Genomic DNA, 24,790 nt, shown 5'->3' with positions numbered 1-24,790 from the left:
TAGTCGGTGTGCAGCGATCGCAGCCGCCTCCACCACCATCTGGTGAAGTGGTTTAATCCCGAGCAAAATGCCCATTGCTGCTACCGGCGTGGTTCGCATTACACCCAGAGTCGCTTTTAAAATCAGAGCTCTGACATGTTCGAGCGCTACCACTGCCGCTTTCTTCCGCGCCCTAGGCCACCACAGAACTGCTGCGTACGTGAGCCTGGGTCGAAGTATTGCAGTATAGATCCAACAGACCATCCTGGGCTTCAACCCCCACGTCTGGCCCACGATTCTCCTGCACATCCAGAAGTAAGAGCACAGACTCTTACAGCGGCTTTCAAGATGTTCCTTCCAGGACAGTTTCTTATCTAGGATCACTCCCAGATATTTCACTGATTTAGCTGAGGCTAGTCTTGTACCTTTAAAGATGGGTCCTTTTATAGTGCCCACTTTATATTTGCGAGTAAAAACAACGAGTTCCGTTTTCAGCGGATTCACTGACAAACCGGTCCCCCTGCACCACCGCTCTACCGTTCCCAGTGTATTCTGCATGAGCTCCAAGAGAGGTCCAAGAAAGGGTCCTTGCACCAGCAGAGCCACGTCATTAACGTAGCCTTGCACAAAGAAGCCCCTTTCACTTAGCTTCTCGAGCAGCCCATCCATCACCAGGCACCATAACAGTGGAGGGAGCACTCCACCCTGGAGGCACTTCTTTTTCACTCATCCATTGACCTTTGTTATTCCCAGCGAAGCTATGACCCGTCGCCCTAGCATGCCCCGGATCCACTCCACGAGTTTTTCTGGCACACCCCTGTGCAACGCTTCTTCACACACCACCTTGTGCGGGGTGTTGTTAAAAGCACCCTCTATATCTAGGAAGGTGCCCACCGCATAGCCGCTTCTCTCCAGCTGCCCCTCAATAAACGACACGATTGCATGAAGAGCCGTCTCCGTGGAGTAGCCCATGCATGCTGCGCGTGGTGCAAGGGGCGCCGCGGAAGAACAACGTCCCTCACATAAGCGTCGACCAATTTCTCCAGAGTTTTCAGGAGAAACGAAGTCAGACTTATCGGTCTGAAGTTTTTAGCAGAAGTATAGCTCGTTCTTCTCGCTTTCGGGATGAATACCACTTTTGCCAGTTTTCATGCACTAGGCGTATAGCCCCGAGCCAAACATGTCCTCAAAATCCTTGTCAGAGATTCTACGACCAACTCCAGCCTCTCCTGTAGAAGAGCCGGAAACACTTGATCCGGTCCCGCCGACTTAAAGGGTTTGAAGGTGTTTATCGCTCATTTTACTTTTCCGGGCTGGACAATGCTGGCCGCTAATCCCCAGTCCACTTTACGAGCCCTGCGTGAGCCCGCCGCATCATGGGCGAACAGTTCTCTGTGCTCTCTACGAAAGCCCGGAAAGTTGGCCTCCAGCAAGTGCATCAGACACCGCTTCCCGGTCACCATTGTCCCATTAAGGAGACTAATGGAGTCCAGGACGGCGTCTGGGTTTCTGGCTAGAATCCTGCATATTCTTGCAGTCTTGGGCACGCCCTCTACCGACTCTCTCCAGCTTCTTTTCTTGGCCCTTACCACAGAGTCTCTATAGTCTTTCTGGGCCCTTCTATGAAGTTCCCAGTCTGACTGGCGGCCCATGTTTTTGGTCCTATTCCAGGCCCCCCGAGCCGCACTTCTGAGCTCCTGCAGCTTGGGAGTCCACCACGAGTTGCCCTTGCTGTTCTTAATCGCCCTCTCCGGGCAGTTTTTTCGTAGCTTTCCACCAGAACCCTCTACAGATGATCCACGCAGAGCTCCAGTTTCTCCTCGGTCCCGTGCTTCCTTGGGAAGCCCTCGAAATAGCATTTTAAGTCCACCTGATAGGAGTCTCAATCGATCTTCCTGGGATCCCTGAACATCGCCACCTCTCCTCTGGCCCAAGCCAGCTTGAAGGTGATTTGCTTATGGTCCGACAGTGAAGGTTTGCGCGAGACTCTCCATCCGACCACGTCCCTCGATATATACCTAGAACAGACAGTAAGATCGAGAACCTCTCTCCTCACCGTCGTGCAAAAGGTGGGCTTGTTATCTCTGTTAAGAATTTCCAGGTTTGTCGACGCTAGAAATTCCAACAGCCTCCTACCTCTATCGTTGGTATCCGTGCTTCCCCAGACCGTGTGGTGCGAGTTAGCATTGCACCCCACTATCAGGGGAAGCCGCTTACTCTGGCAGTACTCTACCAGTCTGGTCACCGGTTCCGGCGGCGGCGAGACCTCATCGTGAGGAAAATACGCGAAGCACACCACCACCCTCCTGCTTCCCAAGGAATCGGCGACATCAAGCTCGACCGCCACCACATCTCTGGAACATAAATGTGGAATTAGTCGGGCGTCAATGCCCTTCATCGTTACGCAGGGCTTTTTGGCTATTGGAGACTTAAATATTCTCCCGCATGCTGCCACGCCACTGATACGGTCTCGGACGAGCCAAGGCTCTTGTATCAGTGAAATGGCTGTGTGCCACCATAGCCTGCTTCCTCGACAGAATCGCCCTTTTGCTGTGGTGCGAGTTGATTTGAGTAAAGGTCACCCCGGAACGATCGAACTTTACGATTCGCCCATAGGTGGCCCCTTCTCGCTCTCCCTATCCCCACCTTGGGCTCCGCTCACCTTGAAGGTGACTTGGTCGAGCCCGAGGTAGGGCTTGAAGTCCAACGCCTTTAGCTTAAGGACGCTGGACTCTGAAATCCTGAGAACCAGGTTCCTACCATCCTTGGTAGCCCCTACGTTTTCAGCCATAATTTTCCAGCTCCCGGTGCTGAGCCCAGGATTCTGCCTCTTCAGCTGCTCCAAGACCGCGGCCGGTTCATCGGAAGCCCCAGACCACGGCTCTGTGCTGCCTTTGAAGCACCTCCGGGCCCACCACCTTGAATTTGGCGTTTTCCCAGGGAGAGATGTTCCCCATCTGCTCAGCGAGCCAGATTAGGGACGCCTCATCCCTGCTTAAAACTACCGCGGCCTCTCCCCTAAGGAAGGTGCGACGGAAGCATGGAATGGGCCCTTCTCGGATCCCATTAATTGCCCTGCTGACGGCCAGCTTTAAAAGAGCCAGCCGCTCAGCAATGATTTCCTCCTCGTGATAACCCTCGGGGATGATAACTCTTGTTAAAGGGTCTGCCGCCTCGGCATAAGTCCCAGTATGTTGAGTCCTATGCTTCTTAGCGGGTCCTTCCGCCGAAGGGGGAGTGTCCGTGAAGCCCTTCCGGCGTTTGTTGCCGGCGTGCCTCTCCTTCTCCCTCGGCGTTGCTACCGGGGGGGGGGGGGGGTCACGGTGCCCGAGGAGGTCCCATACTGAGACTTCTCTCATTCCCGTTTGGCCTTCTTTTTCTCCGCACCAGAGCGGTTTCTCTTGCCAAGAGAGCCCGCCGCTGGCGCGGAGCTTTTCTCTGAGACGGCGACGGTGGCGCTTCCAGAGCCCGGACGAGCCCTATCCGTACCCACCGCCTCCGTCTGTATGCCGGAGCCGACGGCGGTGGCGCTTCCAGAGCCCAGATGAGTCCCGTCCGCACCCCCCTTCGCCACCTCCGCACTGGAGGTCCCGCACTGCGAGCCCTCCATCTCCCTCACTACGTCTTTGAGTTGGTTTAAGTCTATGTTTATATAAGTTCTACGAGTAGCTAGGAAACAAAAGGTCTACCCACACAGAGCTCCGCATGCGTGGGTAAGATTATTACTCTGGGGTGTTGCCTGGTGCCCCAGAGGCATCGTTCAAGACACTGCTCCCTCAGTGCCACGCAGCCGTCGCCACTATAGCTTACAGCTTGGCTTAGGAAGCTGGTTCGCGGTAGCGGCCTTCCTGACTTCACGCAGGGTTTTACATTTGGAAGACCAGTTATAGCCGCCACTAACCGAAGGTATTCTAATTCCACACAGGATTTTATTCCCGGAGGACTCGGGCCCCTCCGGCCGTTCTCCTATCCGCCACCCGGAGATGCGCCCGATAGGTAGCTCAACCCCCGGGCTCGTATCAATAACAAATGAGTAATATAAGGCCGAGGACGAGCTATTTGGTTTTTTGAATTACAATTTATTTTAATCTTAACAAGCAAAATATAGTTAGCAGAACATTTTGGACGTACTTGTCCTTCAGCCGCATTAATTTACATTTTTAATGTTAAATTACTATACTTAAATATAAATTTTTACATGAGCGCAGAACTATGTTGATTTTTGTTTGTTATATGATAATCAGCATAGTTTTATTTGTCGATGCAACGCGAGAACAGTCTGAATCCATGATCCACTGTGAGGCAACGACTCGATATTACGAGTCTCTCTATCAAAATGTAATAATTTAAATGAATAATAATAGTTGAAATAACTAATACTAATTTAACTAAATAAAAACAATTTAGATGAATACTATTAACATAAATAAAATGATTCAAAAAGGTAAAAATTTTTAACATGACCCCAATAATTTAAATAGACTGACGATTACATTAATAATTTAGACAACTTATGAATAGTATATCACATGGGTAAAAGTACTGTGCTCAGTTGTGTGTTTGTTTTGTGCGGAGCTAACTATAAGACAGTATGAAGAGCTAGTCAAGGAGAACGGATAATATAAACTATATATTGCTTTTACATATTACGTTATGTTTTGAATCCTTACCGATCAACTTGTCAAGCAAATCAAAGTAAGATTTGTTTAGAAGCTCTGTCTGTGTCTTTTTGTAAATTGAGTCCGTTTTTCTGCTCCTTTATGTGTATCATTTCAGATATTAATTTTTTGTAATATTTTGGTTTTGTGTTTAAAATTAATGTGTTGTTTTCATTTATTGAGTGATTATAGCGTATGATATGTTCTAAGATGACAGAGTGCTTTGACGAATCTAATTTGATGTTATTTGTGTGTTGTTTAATTCTAGTATTCAATTTTTTTTTAATTTGACCTACGTATAAGGCATCGCAGTCATTACCGCGTTTAGTTACCTTTACCATATAGACGCCAATGAACCGACGATAAATAGACATTACTTTTTAAGAACACAATCAATGACGGACAACAGTAAAATAATTAACATTACCATAGACCCAAAAAAATTTCTTGAACCACCAAAAGAATCCCTCTCAACAACAAATGACAAATGCTTTTTAAATCTATCACAACAATTTATACCGGAACCTGTATCAAATTTGATACAATTGGGCAATGAATTTTGTCTTCCTATTAGCTAAAATAAAAAGGAAGTGGTACACGAATTTATAAAGGACGTGGAAAGCAACATAATGCAAAAAAAGATTAATAAAGAGACAAATATTCGACAAATAAACATAGTTATTCCACAGTTATATAAATATTTAGACAGCTACACAAGCAAAGATTTGACAGACGCGAAAATAATTTTGATGTTTAGATTAACTTCATAATTTTGTAAAAACAAGCCGAATATTTTGTTTACCCGAGCAGATAAAGGAAACATGGTAATAGCATTGGGTAGAGAAAGTTATATCGAGAAGATCGAAGTTGCATTAAATGACATATACTCAACATATAGTACGGTAAAAAATAACCCAAGTAAAAAATTAGAAAGAAACTTAAATAAGGTATTAAAAAATTAGCTTTAAAAAGACTATTGATAAACATAAATTTCATACATTAAAAGCAAGTGAGTGTCTTTTACCGAAGGCATATGGCCTGCCTAAAATACACAAAAATAACAAAAAAGTAAAAAATAAAACGAAATGGAAAATGGCTTTACAGATTTTGATGAAATTTGTAGGTAAGGTTGTCTAGGGTGAAAGAAGGAAAATGGCAATAGTGATTTGGCTCAAGTACCATAGTTTCTAAATAATGGTGTCAGGAATGAGGCTTCTACCTATGGTAGTGTATGATTGGATTCAGTTGTGGCTTGTGTTTGTTAGCTTCAAGCAATTTAGGAAACTTTTTAATTGTGTAACGACTTTAGTAATGCAAATATTGTTTTTAATAAGTGATAATTATAAAGAAATCGAGATAGCTTTTTAATATGGCCATATGTCTTTATACTTTTTATGCAGCTAATTGTCTGTAAAACTTATTAATCTGCACTAACAAGGAACGTTTAGCAACTTGAAAATTCAAAAATTTTGAAATTTTGTGTACATAGAGGAATTTATTCGTAACACAAAAATATTTTTGTTTGTACTCAAATTTAGTTTTAGGAGATAAAACACCCTTTAGAAAAAAATCGGTTTTTTCCTTTTCAAGTGAATCTCGTCGAAATTATAAGAGATAGAAAAAAATGTTCTGAATGAAAGTTAAATGGTTTGATGAGTAAGAGGAAGCGGGGCAGATTGATGCAAGGGGCACATTGATGCATCACTCATATCTCTTAATCGACAATATGTAATCGAGTAGCGACATCACTAAAACTTGTCTATATCTGCCTAAGCGCAACAGCTGCGATCCTGCTCCTATTCAGTTAGTCGATGGCGTTTGACGAGAGCTAATGTTTTGCGTGCCTTCGAGTAAAAAAAAATTGTGAAATATTAATGTGTTTAGATGTGTTTTTGTGCCATATTTCTACAATTTCAATATACGAAAGGTGAGTTAGTAAATCTAACAACAGGATACTTTTTTATTATTTTAAAGAAATTGATTGGTTTATTTGTAGTTTTTTACTTTTTCACAAAATGGTCTTTGGGGCACATTAATACAGCAAAGTAGGGGGTACATTGATGCGCATCAATGTGCCCCGCTGAAGTTTGATTCACCCAAAAAAAAGTATTCTATTTATAAAGTGAAATTTCCTGTAATCCTATACTCTACGCGACACCCTTTATAAAAAGAGTATTCCTCTTCCAAAATGATATCACAAGTGCACGATTAGCTCAGTGTTAGCGTGTTAGGTTATGGTTCTAAAGATCTTAGATTTGAATCCCGCTGGCGCCGACATGCGTTTTCAAAAATTTATAAAATAATGCGTAATTGTAATAAGTGAAGTAAAATGTTATATGTGAAACAGATATAAAGATATGAATACAGATATAAAGCTATAAGAATAATAAAATTTGTTTAAAACAAATTTTTTTTGTTCTTGCAAACATCATGTGCTTGGATCTTTACGTTAACCTGCCTATCAGAACTTTATATTAGAATATATCCAATAACAATAACAATATTATATAATCTGTATGCAAGAGGAAATTGATAGTGAAAACAAAATAAAATTACTTTAACTGTAAATAAAAAGGTTGATTAGAAGAAAGGAGTAGACTGATTATTATAATATGTAAGACTGATTGCGATCTCTTAATGAATAAATATGTTCCTGCTACAAAAGTGTTTCAAATTATTATCAGTTAGATACAATTATTATATAGTATCAAAGTGCCCCAATTGATGTATCTATGTGGGGCAGAATGATACAAATCTCATTTTTTACTTAACGTTATATTTTGTTTATTTTCTCACTTAGGCAATTATTTTGATATGAATGAGGTTATTATTGAATTTAGCTATGAATAGAATCTTTCAAACACATTCTTTAATAGCCATAAAATTTGACTTTGAATTTTTCTGCATCAAACTGCTCCACTTTCCCCTACTTTGTAACAATAATTTAAAAAAATTTTTTTAATTAATAATCAATAATTAAAACAATTTTTTTTTTAATTATTATACTCTTTGAGTCATTCAATTTTTATTCAGAACATTTTTTTCTATCTCTTATAGTTTTAATCATGGTAGAAAGACAAGGGTATGCTATTCCGGGGTCCGAGCTTTAAGACCTCTCTGCGCATTAGGTGATGCATTAAGCTGACATCACATTTGCGCGGAAATTGAACAAACATTTCGATTTTATAAATCGATAACATGTGGCTGTTTGCTATCAAAAGCGTGATGCGTGATATATATGACATTGTTATTGTCAGAAAATTAAGAGGCGGGTACGAATAACCTGTTGTGGAGTTATTGTCGGAAAGCATCGATACTTAATTTAAATATATTTTCGAAAAAAATGTATTGTGCAGTAAAAGGTTGCACCAATTCGTACAGGAAAGCTAAAACATGCATTTCTTATTTTGTCCGATTTTTTTAAACATTGATATAAAGATTATTATATTTATTAAGTATTTATTTATTTTTATTATTTATTTATAACGATGGTAAAAGTTGACATTAGGGGAGTAGCCTCTGACAACCTTGACCTTGACATATATTATCAATGGGAAGGTACTAAGTGACATACAAAAGGTTTTAAGTAATGCTGACTTTTTATTAAAAAAATATTACAGAAAGAAAAAAGAGTTTTTTTACTTATTTCAGAAAATATTCATTTTACGAAAAAATGTGTCAAACAAAAAATGAAGTTAGTAATAAGCTCTATAAAAAAGGTCATATACATATTTTACCTAATTTCAACACTTTAGTCTTTATTGTAGAAAAACTGTTTTGCGTCGAAAACCCATACAGAGAACGCGTGAGCGAGGGAAAGGCTCCGCTCCTCCTCCTGCACCCTCCCCGTATTTTTTTAAAACCCAACCTAACCTTATTTTAGTTGTAATTTGGCCAAAGATATCTAATTGACGTTGCGATATTAGATTTGAAATTATGGCCCACCCCCTTCCGCACCCACCCCGTTATTAGTGAACCGACTAAGACGGGCTGGGTTAGGTTCAAAAAAATACAGGGAGGGGTTGCGAGGGTGGGGGCGGAGCTCTTCCCCCGCCCAAGCATCTACTTTTCATGCAAAACTACTAAAAAAAAAAAAAAAAAAAATTATTTTAAAACATTTTTCTACTATAAACGACTAAAGTATTGAAGTTAGATAAAATATGTAAATGATTTTTTTTTTTATAGAGCTTATTACTAGCTTCATTTTTTGTTTGATACATTTTTTCATAAAATAAATATTTACTGAAATAATTAAGAAAAACTATTTTTTCTTTCTCCGATAATATTTTTTTAATAAAAAATGAGCATTACTCAAAACCTTTTGTATGTCACTCAGTCCCTTTCCATTGATAACATATGTCAAGGTCAAGGTCGTCAGAGGCTGCTCCCCTAATGTGAACTTTTACCGATTAGTTTTATAGATGATAATTACAGATGTTTATTACTGATACTGATAGTGTAAAGAGAAAATGAAAGTAACACCAGATAATAGTAACGATAATAACAAGAAGAGAAAATAAACGCGCGGACGGATGAACGTGACAATTTCATAATGTAGACTATTTTCGCAAACAGAAATTACAAGTCGGAATCGGCTATTTACAGTTTTGTCGGCGTTGTGAGACACGTTTCGTGGAGTTACGCGTTCGTATTCTCAGAACTTTGACGTCACGCATTTCCTACGCAGGTGGCCGTGTTATTGTAACTCGTAACAATAGCTGCGTGATGCGACGCGGCGCGGAGCGCGTTGGGAGCGCGGCGCGGTACATGGATCCGTGTGTGTTTTGATGTTCGATTCGCGTCGCTCGTCGCGAGGCGGTTAATACCGCAGGTGTAATCGCCGAGTGGTACTACCCCACGCCAAGTGCGCTTGGTAGAGGCACAGAACACCGTACCTTCTTACGCGTGGTAGCACCAAACTCGGGATGCGGTAGAGGATTGCCTGCCGTCAAGTGGCTTGACAGGGCCCAAGTTTTTTTGCGCTTGTTGTAGCAATGAGGATGTTGGAACGGCGTGGATTGGTTTTGGGACGGTCGAGAGCTAAGTGACTTATCGGAGATCGAAGTGCTCGATCTCTGTCTTGACCTAGTGCTCTTTTGCTTGGAAAGCCGGTCAGAAGCGGAAAAAGGTAACTTCTCTCGACGATCTCGGTCTTTATATACTCGAGAGTCGAGAGGAGGGGATGTGCGGAGAGCAGTCGGAGCCGGTACGGAGGCAGTATCCCCCGCCACTCGAATACTTTTGAGTATTTTGAGACGGATCACGCGCGCGCGCGCGCGTGGCAGCGGACGGTGACGGAGGACTTTGTGTTGAGCAGTCGAACGGTGAAGCCGTATTAGAATCCAGATTGACCGCTGTAAGGTAAAGATCTCAGACGCAGGAGGAATTAAGTGAACAATATTAATAAATCATGGATCATAGAGAGTGGTCACGGCGTGTATCAACGGAAAATCTTTGACAGAGAAAACAGTGCAATTGGAGAGTTTTACTGACGAGATTCGATGACTTATCAGAAACGGCTATTTTGTTATCTTTTCACACGAAGTCCAGAAGACCGCAAGCACATGGAAGATTAAGAAATATTTTGTAACATCAGTAAAGAAGAATCACATGCCTTAAATTGATAATTGAAGAACGTTAAGTTGCTCGGCTCCGGCAGATAAGGAAAAAAATCAAGAAATAGAGGCTTCTACGGAATTTACGAAAATCTGGAAGATTGGGGAAGTTTATTTTTATTCCCAGATTCCGTAAAGAAAGGAGGACCTGGACGAGAATCACATTTTAAAATCGAGGAGTTCAAAGAAAAAATTGGGAAAAACGGAAAAATATTTAAATACAAGAACTGAAGGTATTATTCAGGACATTGGCCCAAGTCCTGTTTATAATTTTAATTTAAACATATGGTACTTGCATCTTTGTGCGAAGACCGAAATCCAGAGGCCAATTAAGGAAGGAAGAAAGGATGGCGACGAAGCAAAAGCGCGTGTGCGTGGAGATATTTGACGCGCGGATGCGTCCGTTTACTCGCTCGTTTGAACTTGAAAAGTTTATTGGGCGCTTTGCGCCGATATTTGCCGTCCGGCAGATGTTTGGCCGGTGTGGGAAGGCGGTTTGTTACATATTTATGCATTTATTTTTATGTATTTGCGTGTTTATCTCATATTTGGATCTAGAGTTCATTTCTGTGTAATTTGCGGTGATATCCGAGATGCTATTCCATAAATGTTAAATTCTATTATTTATTGAATTTTATACTAGTTTTTTTTATAAGCTTACTAATGAAGGCTTAGTAAAATAAAACGCGTTTGTTTTTTAAATTTTACATATATACCCAGTATATATGTAAAATTTAATTGGCACACAGATTAAAAAAGAATTTTAAAAAATCAGACTTATCAATTTAGTTCATTTTGAAATGCAGAAAGAATTTTTTTTTTGAAACGAGTACTTTTTGCATTTGAAAATGAATTTTGAATGATGAGATAAGTCTGAATTCTTTTTGAATTCTCTGTGTCGACTGGGTATATATATTAAATCTGGTAAAATTTAAAAGTTTTTGAAGTTGTTACTTATGTATATTGTTTCTTCAAAATAAATATGTATTGATTGCCATACCATTTAATCTGCTTGTTAAAGACTCATTTATTTACCTTTACTGTTATTTGATTAGTAGAATTATTAGATGCTTTTATACCTTAATATTTTTGACAAAATTTAATTTCTTGTATTCTTATAATTTAAAAAATAATAAGTAAATTTGTTTAATTTAACATCCAATTAACATTATTTTGATTTTTGTTTTTTAAGTATTAATACCTCCAAAATATGTAAATAATGTCAAAAACAGTGCCAATCGTGCTTATCTCCCTGGCGAATAGTATTTCTTAAATATTTATTAAACATTTATTGTTTGTACATTGATTTCTTGTTATAATATATAAATACTGTGAATTTAAATATATATGTTAAAAATTTTGTTTTTTAATACCTTTTAATCTATTATAAATGTATAAATTATTATTTCAAATTAAATTATTACAATGTATACATATATTAATTTGTAACGACCTGACTTCGCGCGGTGTTATTTCGGTGGACGAGGACGCGGGTAGGTTGCCGAGAGAACTAGATTTGTGTCCGATGATGACAAAATAACGCAGTTTATTGAACACAAAATACAGTGAAGTATTCGCGGACGCGGCGCGCGGACGGACAGATGAAGGTGACGCTCGGACGGACGTGACGTTGAACTTATCTCTACGCGCGGACGGACGAAACGGAAAATATGACGCTTGGACGGACGAAAGAGGTAACTACGCGCGGACGGACGAATAATCGCGAGATATATACATGCAGGTGATTCCGAAACGAATTTCTCCGAACTCGGAATCCCTGTTTACAAGTCGGCTTGGCCTTGCCCCAGGCCACGGCCTCGGGCGCTCGGGCCTGGTGACGATACAACTCGCGCGCGCGGTACAGCTGTACTTCGGTACGAGACGATCACGACGCGTGGCGGTTAATACCGCGTTGGTGGCGACGATTCACGCCAAGATGTCTTGGTGGAGGCGCGGAACTCCACACCCCAGATCGTGAGTTGGTGCCGACGGAGAGAAGGTCGATTCGTGATTTCTCCGGTCTACCGAGATCTCTCGGTGGAACCCAAGGCGCTTGAGCCCGTAGAAACGGAGGCGGATAGGATACTCGTCACCGAGATCTCTCAGCAGAAATCAAGTTCGCTTGATTTTTAATCGGAGCGGAAAGGAATACTTTTCAGCGGACGGACGGTTTGGATAAGAAGAAGCCTCGATCGTGGAAGCGGCGGCGCTTATATAGCCGAATCTCGAGAGGGGGGGGGGCGGTGCGGGGATACGGACGGTTCGGTAACAGAGAGGGAATTCCCGCCGCTTGAGATCGGCAGTGACCGCCACTTTGATCGCTTCTCAGGCGCGTGCGTGCGGAGATGTTTTCGACGCGCGGATGCGTTTACGCGCGCTACGATGGTTGGAAAGTTTTCGGCGCCGTGCGCCGGTTGTTCGGCTGTCCAGTGGGTGTTTGGCCGGACAGCGTGGAACGGTGGACGGTCCGAGGGGGAAGCGGAAAGGCGGTTTGTTACAAATTATTTAAAAATAAATTTTTAGTTATAAATAAAAATCACAAAAGTTAACAAATGTTTTAAGATGTGCACTTTTCCGTAATTTAATATTGAATTAATATTGAATTGTGCAAAGTTTATTAATATTATTAAGTTAATATTGGGCGTTTTCCACACGGAAAGACACAGTGCAGCACAGTGAACCACTTTATCCTTGTTTAGGGTGTTTCATCCCCTAAAACTAAATTTGAGCAGGAACAAAAAATATTTTTGTCTTATGAATGAACTTCTCTATGTGTACACAGAATTTTTTGAATTTTTGGGTTGCTAAACGTTCCTTGTTTGTAAGTTATTACATAAAAAATGAATGAAGGGCGGGATTGTTGTTGTGGTCCATCCAGATTATTTTACTTTTACATAATGATACCATACCAAGCTGCAATTGAATCGAGCAGTAATACTTTATATAAGAGCTTGCTATAAGAGCTTAGTTCCGGGCAGTATTATAATATCCGAGTCAAATTGCCATAATTATTTTTTCTTTTATCCTAGATTTTCTCTGCAAATTTTGTCAAAATCCATTAAGCCGTTTTCTATTTTGTGTTTTTTTTATAATTTATAGTTTCCGTTACTTTTATTTTTGTGTTTAGTTTCAAAAATATATGAAGAGCATGAGAGAAGAGACTTTGATTATACATTATATAACCAATGACTGCAATTTTTCAAAAAAAAAAACAGCTTTGCAACTGTAACTTTCAAGATAATTTTTGATTTTTATTAAAAATAAACATTAAAAAACAAATTTAATGTAATTAAATATAAATATATAATAGATTAAATATAAAATAATATTATTTATGATATAATTAAAATTAAGTTGATTCAAAATTGCATACGTGATTGTTTATAATTTGGCACCTTATTTTTATATTTTGTTGAAAAATATTGAAAATGAATATTTTATTACTTATTTTGATGAAAGTTTAAACAAGAGCTTACAATCTTAGCAAATGGAGTTGGGTTTTGGAGTAAAATGTCAAACAAAATGTCTGTGTGAGATATGTTAGTTTTTCTTGGCCATTTAATAGCAGAACATTTTTATGTGTTTTTAAGGAGATACTGGTATCGTGAATTTTAACAACGACTGAACAACGATTTACACACATACAATTTACAATACATACGTATGGTTTATGAATATTAGTATTTATGAAATATCAATATTTACGTCATTACATACTACTACATCAACATCGCACGCACACATACTGAGAAATTTTTGTATAGACTTTTTGTATTGAATGTGGTGTCTAACAAGTCTTGTAAGTCTAATTTTAAAAGCTTGAAGTTGTTTCCTAATGTTATCTATAGACTTCAATTTTGTAAGTACATATTGTAGAGTTTACAAGCACATATCACGACTTCATAGCTCTGTACTCCATATTCATCTAAGAAATGATAAAATCTGAATTTTAAACTTTGTTTTGTTCTTTGTATAAAGTCCATACTGCAGACATGTATTAATGCATATACTTTAATTCTAAACTAGTATTCCCAAATTTGTGAAAGAAATACATACGAAAAGTTGTCACAAAATTGTTGTGTTTAATCGATAAAACAGGACAGAGTTCAGAATCCTCTTAGAGTGAATTAAAAGCCTTAAATTTAAAACAAATGCTGGAAGTTTTTATGGATGGGCTTAATATAAACTTGTAAAGTAGAAAGATATTTGACCGTTACTGTAAGAACATAACTCAAACAAGAGCGCTTTTTACGGTCGCAGCTAGATATCTGTACTTGTATTGTTTGTGAAATTTTATATACTTTCCTCAAATTTAATGAACTGCGCGCCGAAATTTTTTCAGTCATAACACAGCTCTACAATTGAACAAGATGTATTAATATCACGTATTATTAAAATTGAAGTTAATATTAATCCTTTCCCCCTCTGAAATTAATATTAACCCTTTCTTTCCCTTCATTGAATTTAAGTGAAGTATATAAAATCACACAAACAATACAAGCACGGAGATCTAGCGACCGTAGAAGGCGTTCTTGTTTGAGATAAATTTGTAAGTTTTTAAAGATTTACAGATTTTTCTTTGTTCCGACAATGATACAAACAATCCTATTTTGATGTCGATGAGTTCATGTTAACTTTATGATATGAATGGGAGGATCCCGTTTGGACACAGCACCGATTGGACACCACCACTCACAGCGGCCGATGCATAGAGTTTTTCCGTTGGTTAGGTTAGGTAATGTTGAATTACAGTGCTAAAATACTTTGAGGACGAGAAAATAACGGATAAAACGGAATGAAAGTTTTAAAATTCACAATTTATTTCTTAATACGTCTGCTCAGAAGAACATTACATATAAGATTGACAAGACAAATTTCAAATGTTTTTGTTTATACTCGCAACGAATGCATAGAACATGAAAATTGCCCGATTCGTGTTAATCGATTTTGCGAGGAATGCGAGAAACTAATTCTTAACATTAACAGATAATTTAAGATGATTGGTTGGTGTCCAATCGAGCTGTGTCCAAACGGGTGTCACTCATATGAATAACAGTTTTAAAATGAGTTGTAGAGCAATTGAGGTTAAATTTTTTAATTTTTAAGAGCTAAATATAATTCATTTAAAACATCTTTCTTCTTGCAAAGCAGATTATACTCTGTTCGGAATCAATATTGTTACCTTTGAAGTTTTATATTAGATAGCTAAATGACAAATAAGTAGTTGATTGATGTATTGACATCACTGATAACTTAAAAAAATATGTAGAAGATTTGAAAAAAGATGAAAAAGATAGAGGCATGAATACTTTCACTTACAAAATAATTCTCGATGCTATCAATAATAAATTTATAAAACCTATTGTAAATTAACATTTTTTTTTTCATATTGCTGATATTTTGGAATAACTCTTGATTGAATTTCAAACAAAGAAATCAATGGCTCTTTTTTTATATTTTTCTCTAACAAGTATAATGAAAGATTTTGAGGCAATGTTTGTCAAAAGTAAATTTTTTGAGAATATAAAAGATATTGAAAAAATTGATCTCGATAACAATCTTTTTTCTCTAAACAAATTAAATTATTTAATTCATGCTGAGCTGCGCAAAATAAAAGCTGTTCAGAAATTTTAAAAATTATAAATTTTTAAAATTATAAATAATATTTAAAAATATATAAAATTATTGGAAAAATCTTTTAAGCACATATTAAGTGATAAGTTTTGTGATCCTATCTTCTTAGCAAGATTTTCTAGTTCTTAGAAACACAATGAAGAAAATTCTACTTTTGACTTCACTATCAACAACAGAATACACATACTGAGTAATCAACTATTGCAAATATAATAAGTTACATTGACAGCTTATATGGTATGCTAGCGTTTTATTTATTTTCAAAAAAAGGTAAAAAAAGGTACCAATTTATGTGTGTGCGCGCGCACCTTATCTATAATTTTCTTTAAAAACTCAAGTGGTACTATTTTTTAATCCAACCTAAATGTATTTTTTCCAAAAAATGTATGAAATCTTTAAATTGCGCCAATTATAAAGAGAATATATTGCTGTTTGAAATAACTGTTGTACTACTTTTAACGAATAAAATGCAAGTGATAGTATATTTATTTTTTAAATAAAACCCAAGTAGCGGTATCTTTAATTTCTTTTTAAATAAAATTTAAGTGATACTGTCTGTATTTTTATTGAAACATTTTTCTGTTTTAACCTAAGTGGTTGTACTTAATTTAAAAAAGTTTCAATGAAATATGTAACATTTAATCTCAAAGAATTAAACAGAAATGAGATTGTTTTATTAAAATAAAAAATTTTTAAACTACAAAAAATTGGCGCTGCTAAATGTCTAACTATAATCTAAATAAAATGTAAAACAGCAGCGCCAAGTTTTGTAGTTTAAAAATTTTTTATTTTAATAAAACATTCTCATTTCTGTTTAATTCTTTGAGATTAAATGTTACATATTTCATTGAAACTTTTTTGTACTGATGTAATTTTGTACTGATATCACGCGTTTTTGTAGTGTTAAGCAATATATTTATTTTTTGTGATGTCATGATTTCAACTTACAAGTAAGATTATAATGTGTGTGCGTGCGCGCGTGCGTGGGCGTGGGCGTGTACGTGTGTGTGCGCGCGTGTGCGCGCGCGCGCGCGCGCGTGTGTGTGTGTGTGTACACACATATATACCAAGCAAATCAAAAACTGCTTACATGAATATAATTAACCTCAACTCCTATCCACAATAAATAATATGTCTCTTGTATAGACAAGATTATATATTATGCACTTTTTTCAGCCGAATTTGTTTGTCTTGTACAAAAACGTGTTGAATAAGTGTATTATTAATAAATATGTGCAGTTAAAAATATATATTTTGCATTAATTAGAGTCAATATTATATTATACTCCTACGAATGCTACATATAAAATTTTTCAAGTGTCATAAGATATGATTGACAAAGTGCATATGAATATGATAATGAAACATAGCTAATTAGATTGCATGAGTCTTATTAAATTTATTTTTATCTTTCTATCTTTCTCCAATGCATATTTTTCCCAGCAAAAATGTGGTTTGCTTTTTCTCAGGTCTACCTCTAAGTCATATTTTTTTAACTCTAGCATAATGTAAATGTATATTTTGAATGAATTGACGTTTGAAACAAGTGTCAAATGATTGAATAAAGATATAAAAATATGTGTAATTTTACAAGTTGAGTCTCAACGCTGCGTATTCTCTCTGGTTTTAGAAATTTATAACTAGATTAATTAATAAGTATGGTAAGTATTTTGAATCCTGTTTATTAAAGTTAACAAAGTTAAGTGTAGCTCTTACAATATATATTGAGTTCACTAAATTAGTTAAAATAATACATGATATTAAATATGCTCGCTGTGTTACAAAATAAATGTTAATTGTAAATAAATAATATGTGTTAATCTTGCTGTTACTTGATATTTAATAATATTTCTGAGCGTCTTATAAAAGATATTTTTTCTCATAAAAGATAATTCATTTTGTAACACAGCGAGCATATTTAATATTATGTATTATTTTAACTAGTTTTCTGTAAACTCTATATACATTGTAAAAGTTACATTTACTTTATTAACTTTTTTAATAAACAGGATTCAAAATGTACTTACCTTACTTATTAATTAATCCAATTACAAATTTCTGAAACCAGAAAGTACACGCAGCGTTGAGGCCCCTGAGATCCAACTTGTAAAATTACACGTACACCAGGCATTGGAATCATTTTTATATCTTTATTCAATTATTTGACACTTGTTTCAAACGTCAATTCATTAAAAATATACATTTACATTAACACTAGAATTAAAAAAGTATGACTTAGAGGCAAACCTGAGAAAGCGAACTACATTTTTGCTGAGAAAGGTAAATATGCATTGGAGAAAGATAGAAAGATAAAAATAGATTTAATAAGGTGCATCCGATTTAATTAATCTTGTTTCATTACCATATTCATGTGCACTTTGTAAATCATATCTTCTTATGACACTCGAAAAATTTTATACGTAGCATTCGTAGGAGTATAATATATAATAATATTGACTCTAGTTAATGCAAAATATATATTTTAACTGCACATATTCATTAATAATAGGCTTATTCAACGCATTTTTGCACCACGCAAAAGAATTTGGCAGAAAAATGTGTTGTTTGCCCCGCGAACCGAGATATTATTGACGATTCAGGTTACAGGTTAAGAAGCCTGTTATACGCGCAATCATGATCGCGGTCACGTAATGCGCATCACATGGTCGCATAGATGCTGATAGTGTAGTAGCGAGCGCCACACTGTGTCGAAAATGTGAAAGGGAGATTTCGTGAGGGCGACGACCAAGGAGACGTGTATCTTACAGAAAAATGTAGAGATTAGAATTTGCATCGCGATATCTCCGCTCGTACGGCACGGAGAGAAAAAATAAAAACACTTTTATATATGCAATTTTTTCCAAGCTATCGAATGAGACGACTTTGAACTTGATCGGTTCAGTCGTTGCTGAGATCTGATAATCTTGTTATGCTTGAACTCGCTGACTCGCGTAAAAGAGGCGTCGGTCTTTTTCGCTTTTTTTTTTTTTAATTGGCACGAGACGCGACCGCGCCTCTTGATTCAATCCACCATATAACTTAGAAACAGTAAGTAGGTCATATTGGATACTAAGCCATATAAAGTATAGTTACCTTTTATATATTTGGCAAGTAGTTTAGTTAATGTTTTTTTTTGCAAAAGACAGCATTTTTTGAAACAATTGATAACAGAACGGACTAATAAGAGTCAGCGGTTTTTTTAAAACTTTTGAGCGATACTGTACTTACTAATTCTTTGTGATTGTATATACTGATGTCACATATTTAATATAGGACTCGGTGACACATACGATTCTACAAAAACTACAAGTTACCGAAAATTTAATATTACGTCTGGGTTTAGAAAAGGAATTAAATGGTCATTCGGGATGTGTCAATTGTTTAGAATGGAATGAGACTGGACAGTACGTATTTCATTGTAACCTCACGTTTTTTTGTTGTATAATAATGGTTTTATCGATAATTAAGATATATTTTGTTTATACAGAGTTCTTGCGTCAGCATCAGATGATAAAGACATTATTTTGTGGGACCCTTTTCGTTATGAAAAAAAACTTGTACTTCATTCGGGCCATCGCGGAAATATTTTTTCTGTAAAAGTAAGTCAATCTGTTTTTTTCTACAATACTGTTACTGATTTACAAAGTAAGTTTTTTTTAAATAAATACTTAAACGGGTGCGCCGTGGCACCGAGTGCCCCAAATTTTTTTTTTTTTTTTTTTGAAAAATTATTGATAATGCAGTTTGTTTTCTTATTACCGATCTTCTATATTCTTTATTCACTATTTTAATTATAAAATAGTTGTCGCATTTTTCTCATGAAGTGATTAGTCTTTTATTTACTTTTATCAGAGATGGCTTTGGCACACAAAACGAGGCAAGGCTTGTCGCGCGGCCGAAATTGGTGCGGTAACCAATTATATCTTTTGCTGCGCGAAGAAAGATAAACTCTATCCAACTGTGATTGGCTATTAGGCCAACTACCGCCGCGCAGAAAGCTTGGCTTCGTTTTGTGTGGAGTCATAAGATACGTTTTGTGGCATGGAGTTTTGTGCGTGTTTCAAAACGCAATTAAAATCTTATCTATATAAATAGTTGTAATAATTCGAAATGTCAATTGTTTCTCATATTTTAATATTTATTTTTATTTGCATTAAGGGGGCAGAACCTCTTGAGGGTAAAAAAAAATTGATTTTTTAAAATTGCATTTTATGAAAGTACATACTTTTAAGAATTAACCCTTAAATTTTTATTAAAAATATGAAAAATTACGGAAGTTATAACATTTTATTCAATGCGGTAAAAATTTGTACATGTATTTTATTTTTTTATTATAATAAACACATTTTACTTCAAAGTGTTTGATTAGCAATGCTTCCAGTCAGAAATTATAGAAAACTAATTCGTAGAATAATTTCTCGATTTTTCTAAAACATAAATAACTTAAGAGGGCAGTACCTTTTGGAGGATCAAAAAATGCCTATTTTTATGATTTTTTTTAACGGAAAATATATGAACGATTGATTTGAAATTTTGCACACATATTCATCTATTTTGTTGTTAATTAGGATTTTTTACAAGTAAAAATAACAAAAATTGTAATAATTATAACATTTTTGCGCGACGTGTCCGAGCGCGCATCGTCTTATGAAGACCATAAAATCTTAACCCTCAGTTATCCGAAACAAGAAATCCAAAAAGATTCTTAATTTACCGATGTTTGACTATCGTCGGGACTAGAATGATTAAAATCGAACTATTTTTAAAATAATTATTATGCTTGTAAAAATAAATGATAAAAATTCACTCAAAATTTTGAAAGTTTAACGTAAAAAAAATTAACCCTGTAATATAATTTAATTTCGCTAGTTTCAACGATAGAAAGAAGTGTTTTGAATATGTAAGTAAAAGGCGAATTCAATTGGTTCATTAATTTGTTTGAAATTGTGGTCACCAGCTTGAAAAACATAGTTTCGAGAAAAATGCGTTAAAGTTTTGAGTATAATTTACTCGTATATTTTTAGTACTTATGTAAGTATTATTCTAATCGGCAATTCTAGGCTCGTATTACATGGTAAACGTTATTTTTTGGAAAAATGTGCTGTAAAAAGTGTTTCTTCAAAGTCTTGTAACTCGGTTAAAAAAAAATCATAAGAAAATTAAAAAAAAAGCATTTTGAGAAAATGTCATACTTTATGGTACTTGCATTGAATTTGTCGAGAAAAAATTTTTTTATTGAACTACAGGCTGTCAAAAATACGTAATTTTAAGGAAAAAACAGTGTATTTTTTGGGGGGGCATAGTACTGAGAAATTGAGAAAATTTTTAAAAACTATTGATAGCATATTAAAGCTGAAACTTCGAGTTTTAACATGCTTTTTTAATTTTTTGTCTACGATGATTTTTTTACGGACATTATTTGTAAAAAATGCAGATTTAGCTTTAAAGTTGCGTAACTAGGTAAAAAAAATTGTAGAGAAGTTTTTTAAAAAGCATTTTGTAGGCAAAATGTTGTAGTTTATGAAGTTTTTCTTGAATTGTTTAAAAAAAATTTGTTGAGTTGCAAAGTGTTAAAGATACGAAATTTTAAGGAACAAAACAAGTGTGCTTCTTTAGCACATTTCCAAGCCGATTAATAATTCAGAAAATATGTTACATTAATATTTTTTTCAGATCTGAATTTGATATATCTCCTCAAATATTCTTGACTCAAGAACAAGTGCCGAAACAGGAAATTTCCTTGAGAACTGCAGCTAGAAAAGGCGCAGTTCTTTACTGCATAAGAAAAGGAAGTTAAAAGAACTTTGAAAGTCTGTTGATTAAAGTTGAAACTTCAAGCTTTAAAATGTTTTTTTTTATTTTTTATGATGATTTTTCTATGATGATTTTTCATCGAGTTACAGTCATTTGAAAATAGCCTAATTTTTGGTGTTTGGAAAGTGTTCCCTATTTTTTTTTTTTTTTTGAGTAGTGTATTTTCACTATAATTCTATTCTTATACTTTTCGAAGTCCATGAATCATTCCTTTTCTTTTTCACAAAATATACACATCTATTGTTTTTTTTCTAACCAATATTTATTAGCCTGCTTTAAGTTTCCACATTTTAATTTGATCAGTGCTCTTACTTCCTGCCTCCTACTTGTATCTTGTATAATATTTTCTTTTTTCAGATATCTGGGCTCTCTATCTTTGATTCCTATCCTCCTATCTCTCATTATATTTTGACTTTTCAATCTTATTATCTTTCCATTGTCTTTGTATCTCCCTGTTTCTTCTTATTAACTCTAACTCAAAATTTTCTCCTTTAATCTCTCTTACCTCCAGTGTCTTTATTCCCCATCCATTCCTATTATAGTATTGCTCTCTTTCTTTTCCGCATTTGTCTTTCCACTTATTCTATCCTCACTAATTCTACCCTCGCATCACTTGGCTCTCATTTCCTTACTTTATCCATCTTCAATTATCTTGTTATAACATAGTTGTATAAAAAAATCTATTCTAAACATACCTCTTTTAGAATTTGTTATTATTTTTTCTAATTTCTTATCCCATCTCCGTATTTCCATTCCATAAGCCATTACAATTTGAATTAAATACTTAAACACAATCCATCTTTTTTTGAGATTATTTCTACACACTCTCCCAGATCTCATAATTCCTTTGCTGCTATTTTTTCTTTTCCACGTAACTCCTTAATACGTTCCTTAAAATTACCTTTATGCAAAGGAAGCATGTTTTTCGTGACATTCCAGAACAGTTGGTAACATGGCCGTAAATGGGCAATCTTTGAGGTTGGGGATATTGCCGTCCATGTACAGCAAAATCGACATTTCCGTAAAGTGCGCATGCGCACTTTTATCAAAAAACTGTGAACGTTTCGTGGCGCATGCACTGAGCGTAGGGTTGAAATGCATGGGGGGTAGTAGTAGCGAAGGGAGTACACTGATCTTTCATAACCTATAACAGACAGTCACAGCAAAACGCCACTTGCTTGTTTTGCTTGGAATGCCGCAAAAAACATACTTCTTTTGCATAAAATATCGTATGCAACATGGAGCCGAGCGCGTTCTCGACTTTAGACGATGAAAATATCGTTCTCAGTCGAGAACGGCAAAATTTGGCTCCATGTTGCATAATGTACTATTATTTAATACAAAACCTAATCATTTAAACGTTTGTACTTTTTCAATGTTATGCAGAAAACGTTTAAACGTACTCATATCTCGCATTTTTTCTATATTTTTTGTTATCAGCACAATATCGCATATGCTAATCGCCATAGCTTAAGCTTCACTATTGCTGCTCTACCTACTCTTTCGTAGTAATGTAAGTGAAATTGTAATATGAACTGTAACCCTGAGGGGATCAGAAATACAGATATTATTTATTCTTTTACACTTATTTATTTACTTGATTAATCCTTAAGTAGGTCTGAGAGACCCCATATGAAGTTTTGAACGCTTGCTATGTGAAGACGGAATGAGATAGGAGGTTCGGACCAAGACGTAAAAAAAGTTTAAAATTTCCTTTTTTGATTGATATGGTTGATCAACTTTTTTGGTCAACTAGAATTCGAACGGCACGGTAGCAAAGTTTTGTTAGGGTCAATGCGACCCATATAGTGTATAAGTGAAACTTTTTTTATGAGTATTTTACATAAAAAAGCTGGACAAAATACGTTTGAACAGGTTTGCGGATGTTACTTGCATATACTTTGTCTAAAGTTGGAATGTTATAAAATGCTGTAGAAAAGGGAGTTTTTCCAAAATATATTATGAAACACATCCATTTTCAATTTTAAACACGATTTAATCAAAAATACTTCATAGTCGCCTTGTTACATAAGTACATTTTTTAATAGAAATGACAATAATATAATTTTTTATTGAAAGTATGAATCTTTAGCTTTAAAACACCATATTGTAAAGTTCTTCAAAGTTTTTTGTTGCAAAGATATGATTTTTTTTTAAGTGGATTTTTAGATGCCCAAAAATAATTTATGTTCTCCATGTTACATAATTATACTTTTTGAAAGGAATGACTTTGCCAAATTTTATTTTGAAAGTGTGCCTCTTTAGCTTTAAAACGCCGTATTTGAAAGTCCTTAAACGTTTTTTGATGCGAAGATATGATGTTTTGAAGGAAAAGTGGATTTTTGACCAATTTCTCATTTTTGCTTAATGATTTTTCTTTTATAACTTCACAATAAATTATTTTTCGGCAATGCCGATTGTGCAGTCACACTTCTGAGATTTTGAACTTTTGTTTAAAAAAAAAATCATAGAAAAATATTGATTGTAATCAAAGTTATAGTTTCTCAAAGTTGAAAAAGTCTCCCAGACTCAAAAATGTGTTTCCGTATTTTACAGGATCGGTGTGTTTAAGGGTTAATGTATTATGTGTAATGTAGATATTGTTCCAAATTTGTCAGATTGCCATGGCATTTGTAATGCAGCTGATGCTTTCCAAACGCTGGTCTCAGGATTGTTATTAAAGTAAAGCAGAACACGATTTTCTACTTGCTGTTAACTTTGCTGTTAACAACGGGTCTTGATGAATTGAAAGTGATATTTTGCAATTTATTAAAAGTCAGTGTAATGACTCCCTGATTTAGCACTTTTTTTTTTTTTATATATATTGCGCCGCAACGCATTACCGTCGCAGAAACCGTACACAAAGTTATATCAGCATATTTAACGTTAGAATATATACACGGCATATTGTGACAGAAATTTACTTGATGGTTTCTGATAAATAATAAATTTATAGGAGAAAGGCAGAAATGACAAAAACGAAAGTTTTTACCATAAAACAGAATAAATTGTACACAATATTTTTGTTTTTGTGTATGATTTTAGTGACGATAATATTTCAGAGGCAGTGCGAAAGATTTTGCGCGCCGA

General features: G+C 35.8%; 1 protein-coding gene across 6 annotated transcripts in view; it reads left to right on the top strand.

Moving 5' to 3' along the window:
• Positions 1-24,790, top strand: part of LOC105198377 (WD and tetratricopeptide repeats protein 1) — a 124,704-nt gene that overhangs the window by 6,627 nt on the left and 93,287 nt on the right. For 5 of the 6 annotated variants that reach the window (XM_039458693.1, XM_039458688.1, XM_039458689.1 and 2 more), the window contains 2 exons: positions 19,160-19,290; positions 19,374-19,485. The exons of the other annotated variant lie outside the window; for it this stretch is intronic. In XM_039458693.1, coding sequence (XP_039314627.1) covers positions 19,160-19,290; positions 19,374-19,485 — 243 coding nt within the window. The remainder of the gene's footprint in view (positions 1-19,159; positions 19,291-19,373; positions 19,486-24,790) is intronic. 6 annotated transcript variants of the gene reach the window in all.

The sequence above is a fragment of the Solenopsis invicta genome, chromosome 16, assembly GCF_016802725.1.
Source record: "Solenopsis invicta isolate M01_SB chromosome 16, UNIL_Sinv_3.0, whole genome shotgun sequence".
In the NCBI taxonomy this organism is placed as follows: domain Eukaryota; kingdom Metazoa; phylum Arthropoda; class Insecta; order Hymenoptera; family Formicidae; genus Solenopsis; species Solenopsis invicta.
The sequence above is the reverse complement of the archived record's forward strand: the minus strand, read 5'-3'. Positions and strand labels throughout refer to the sequence as shown.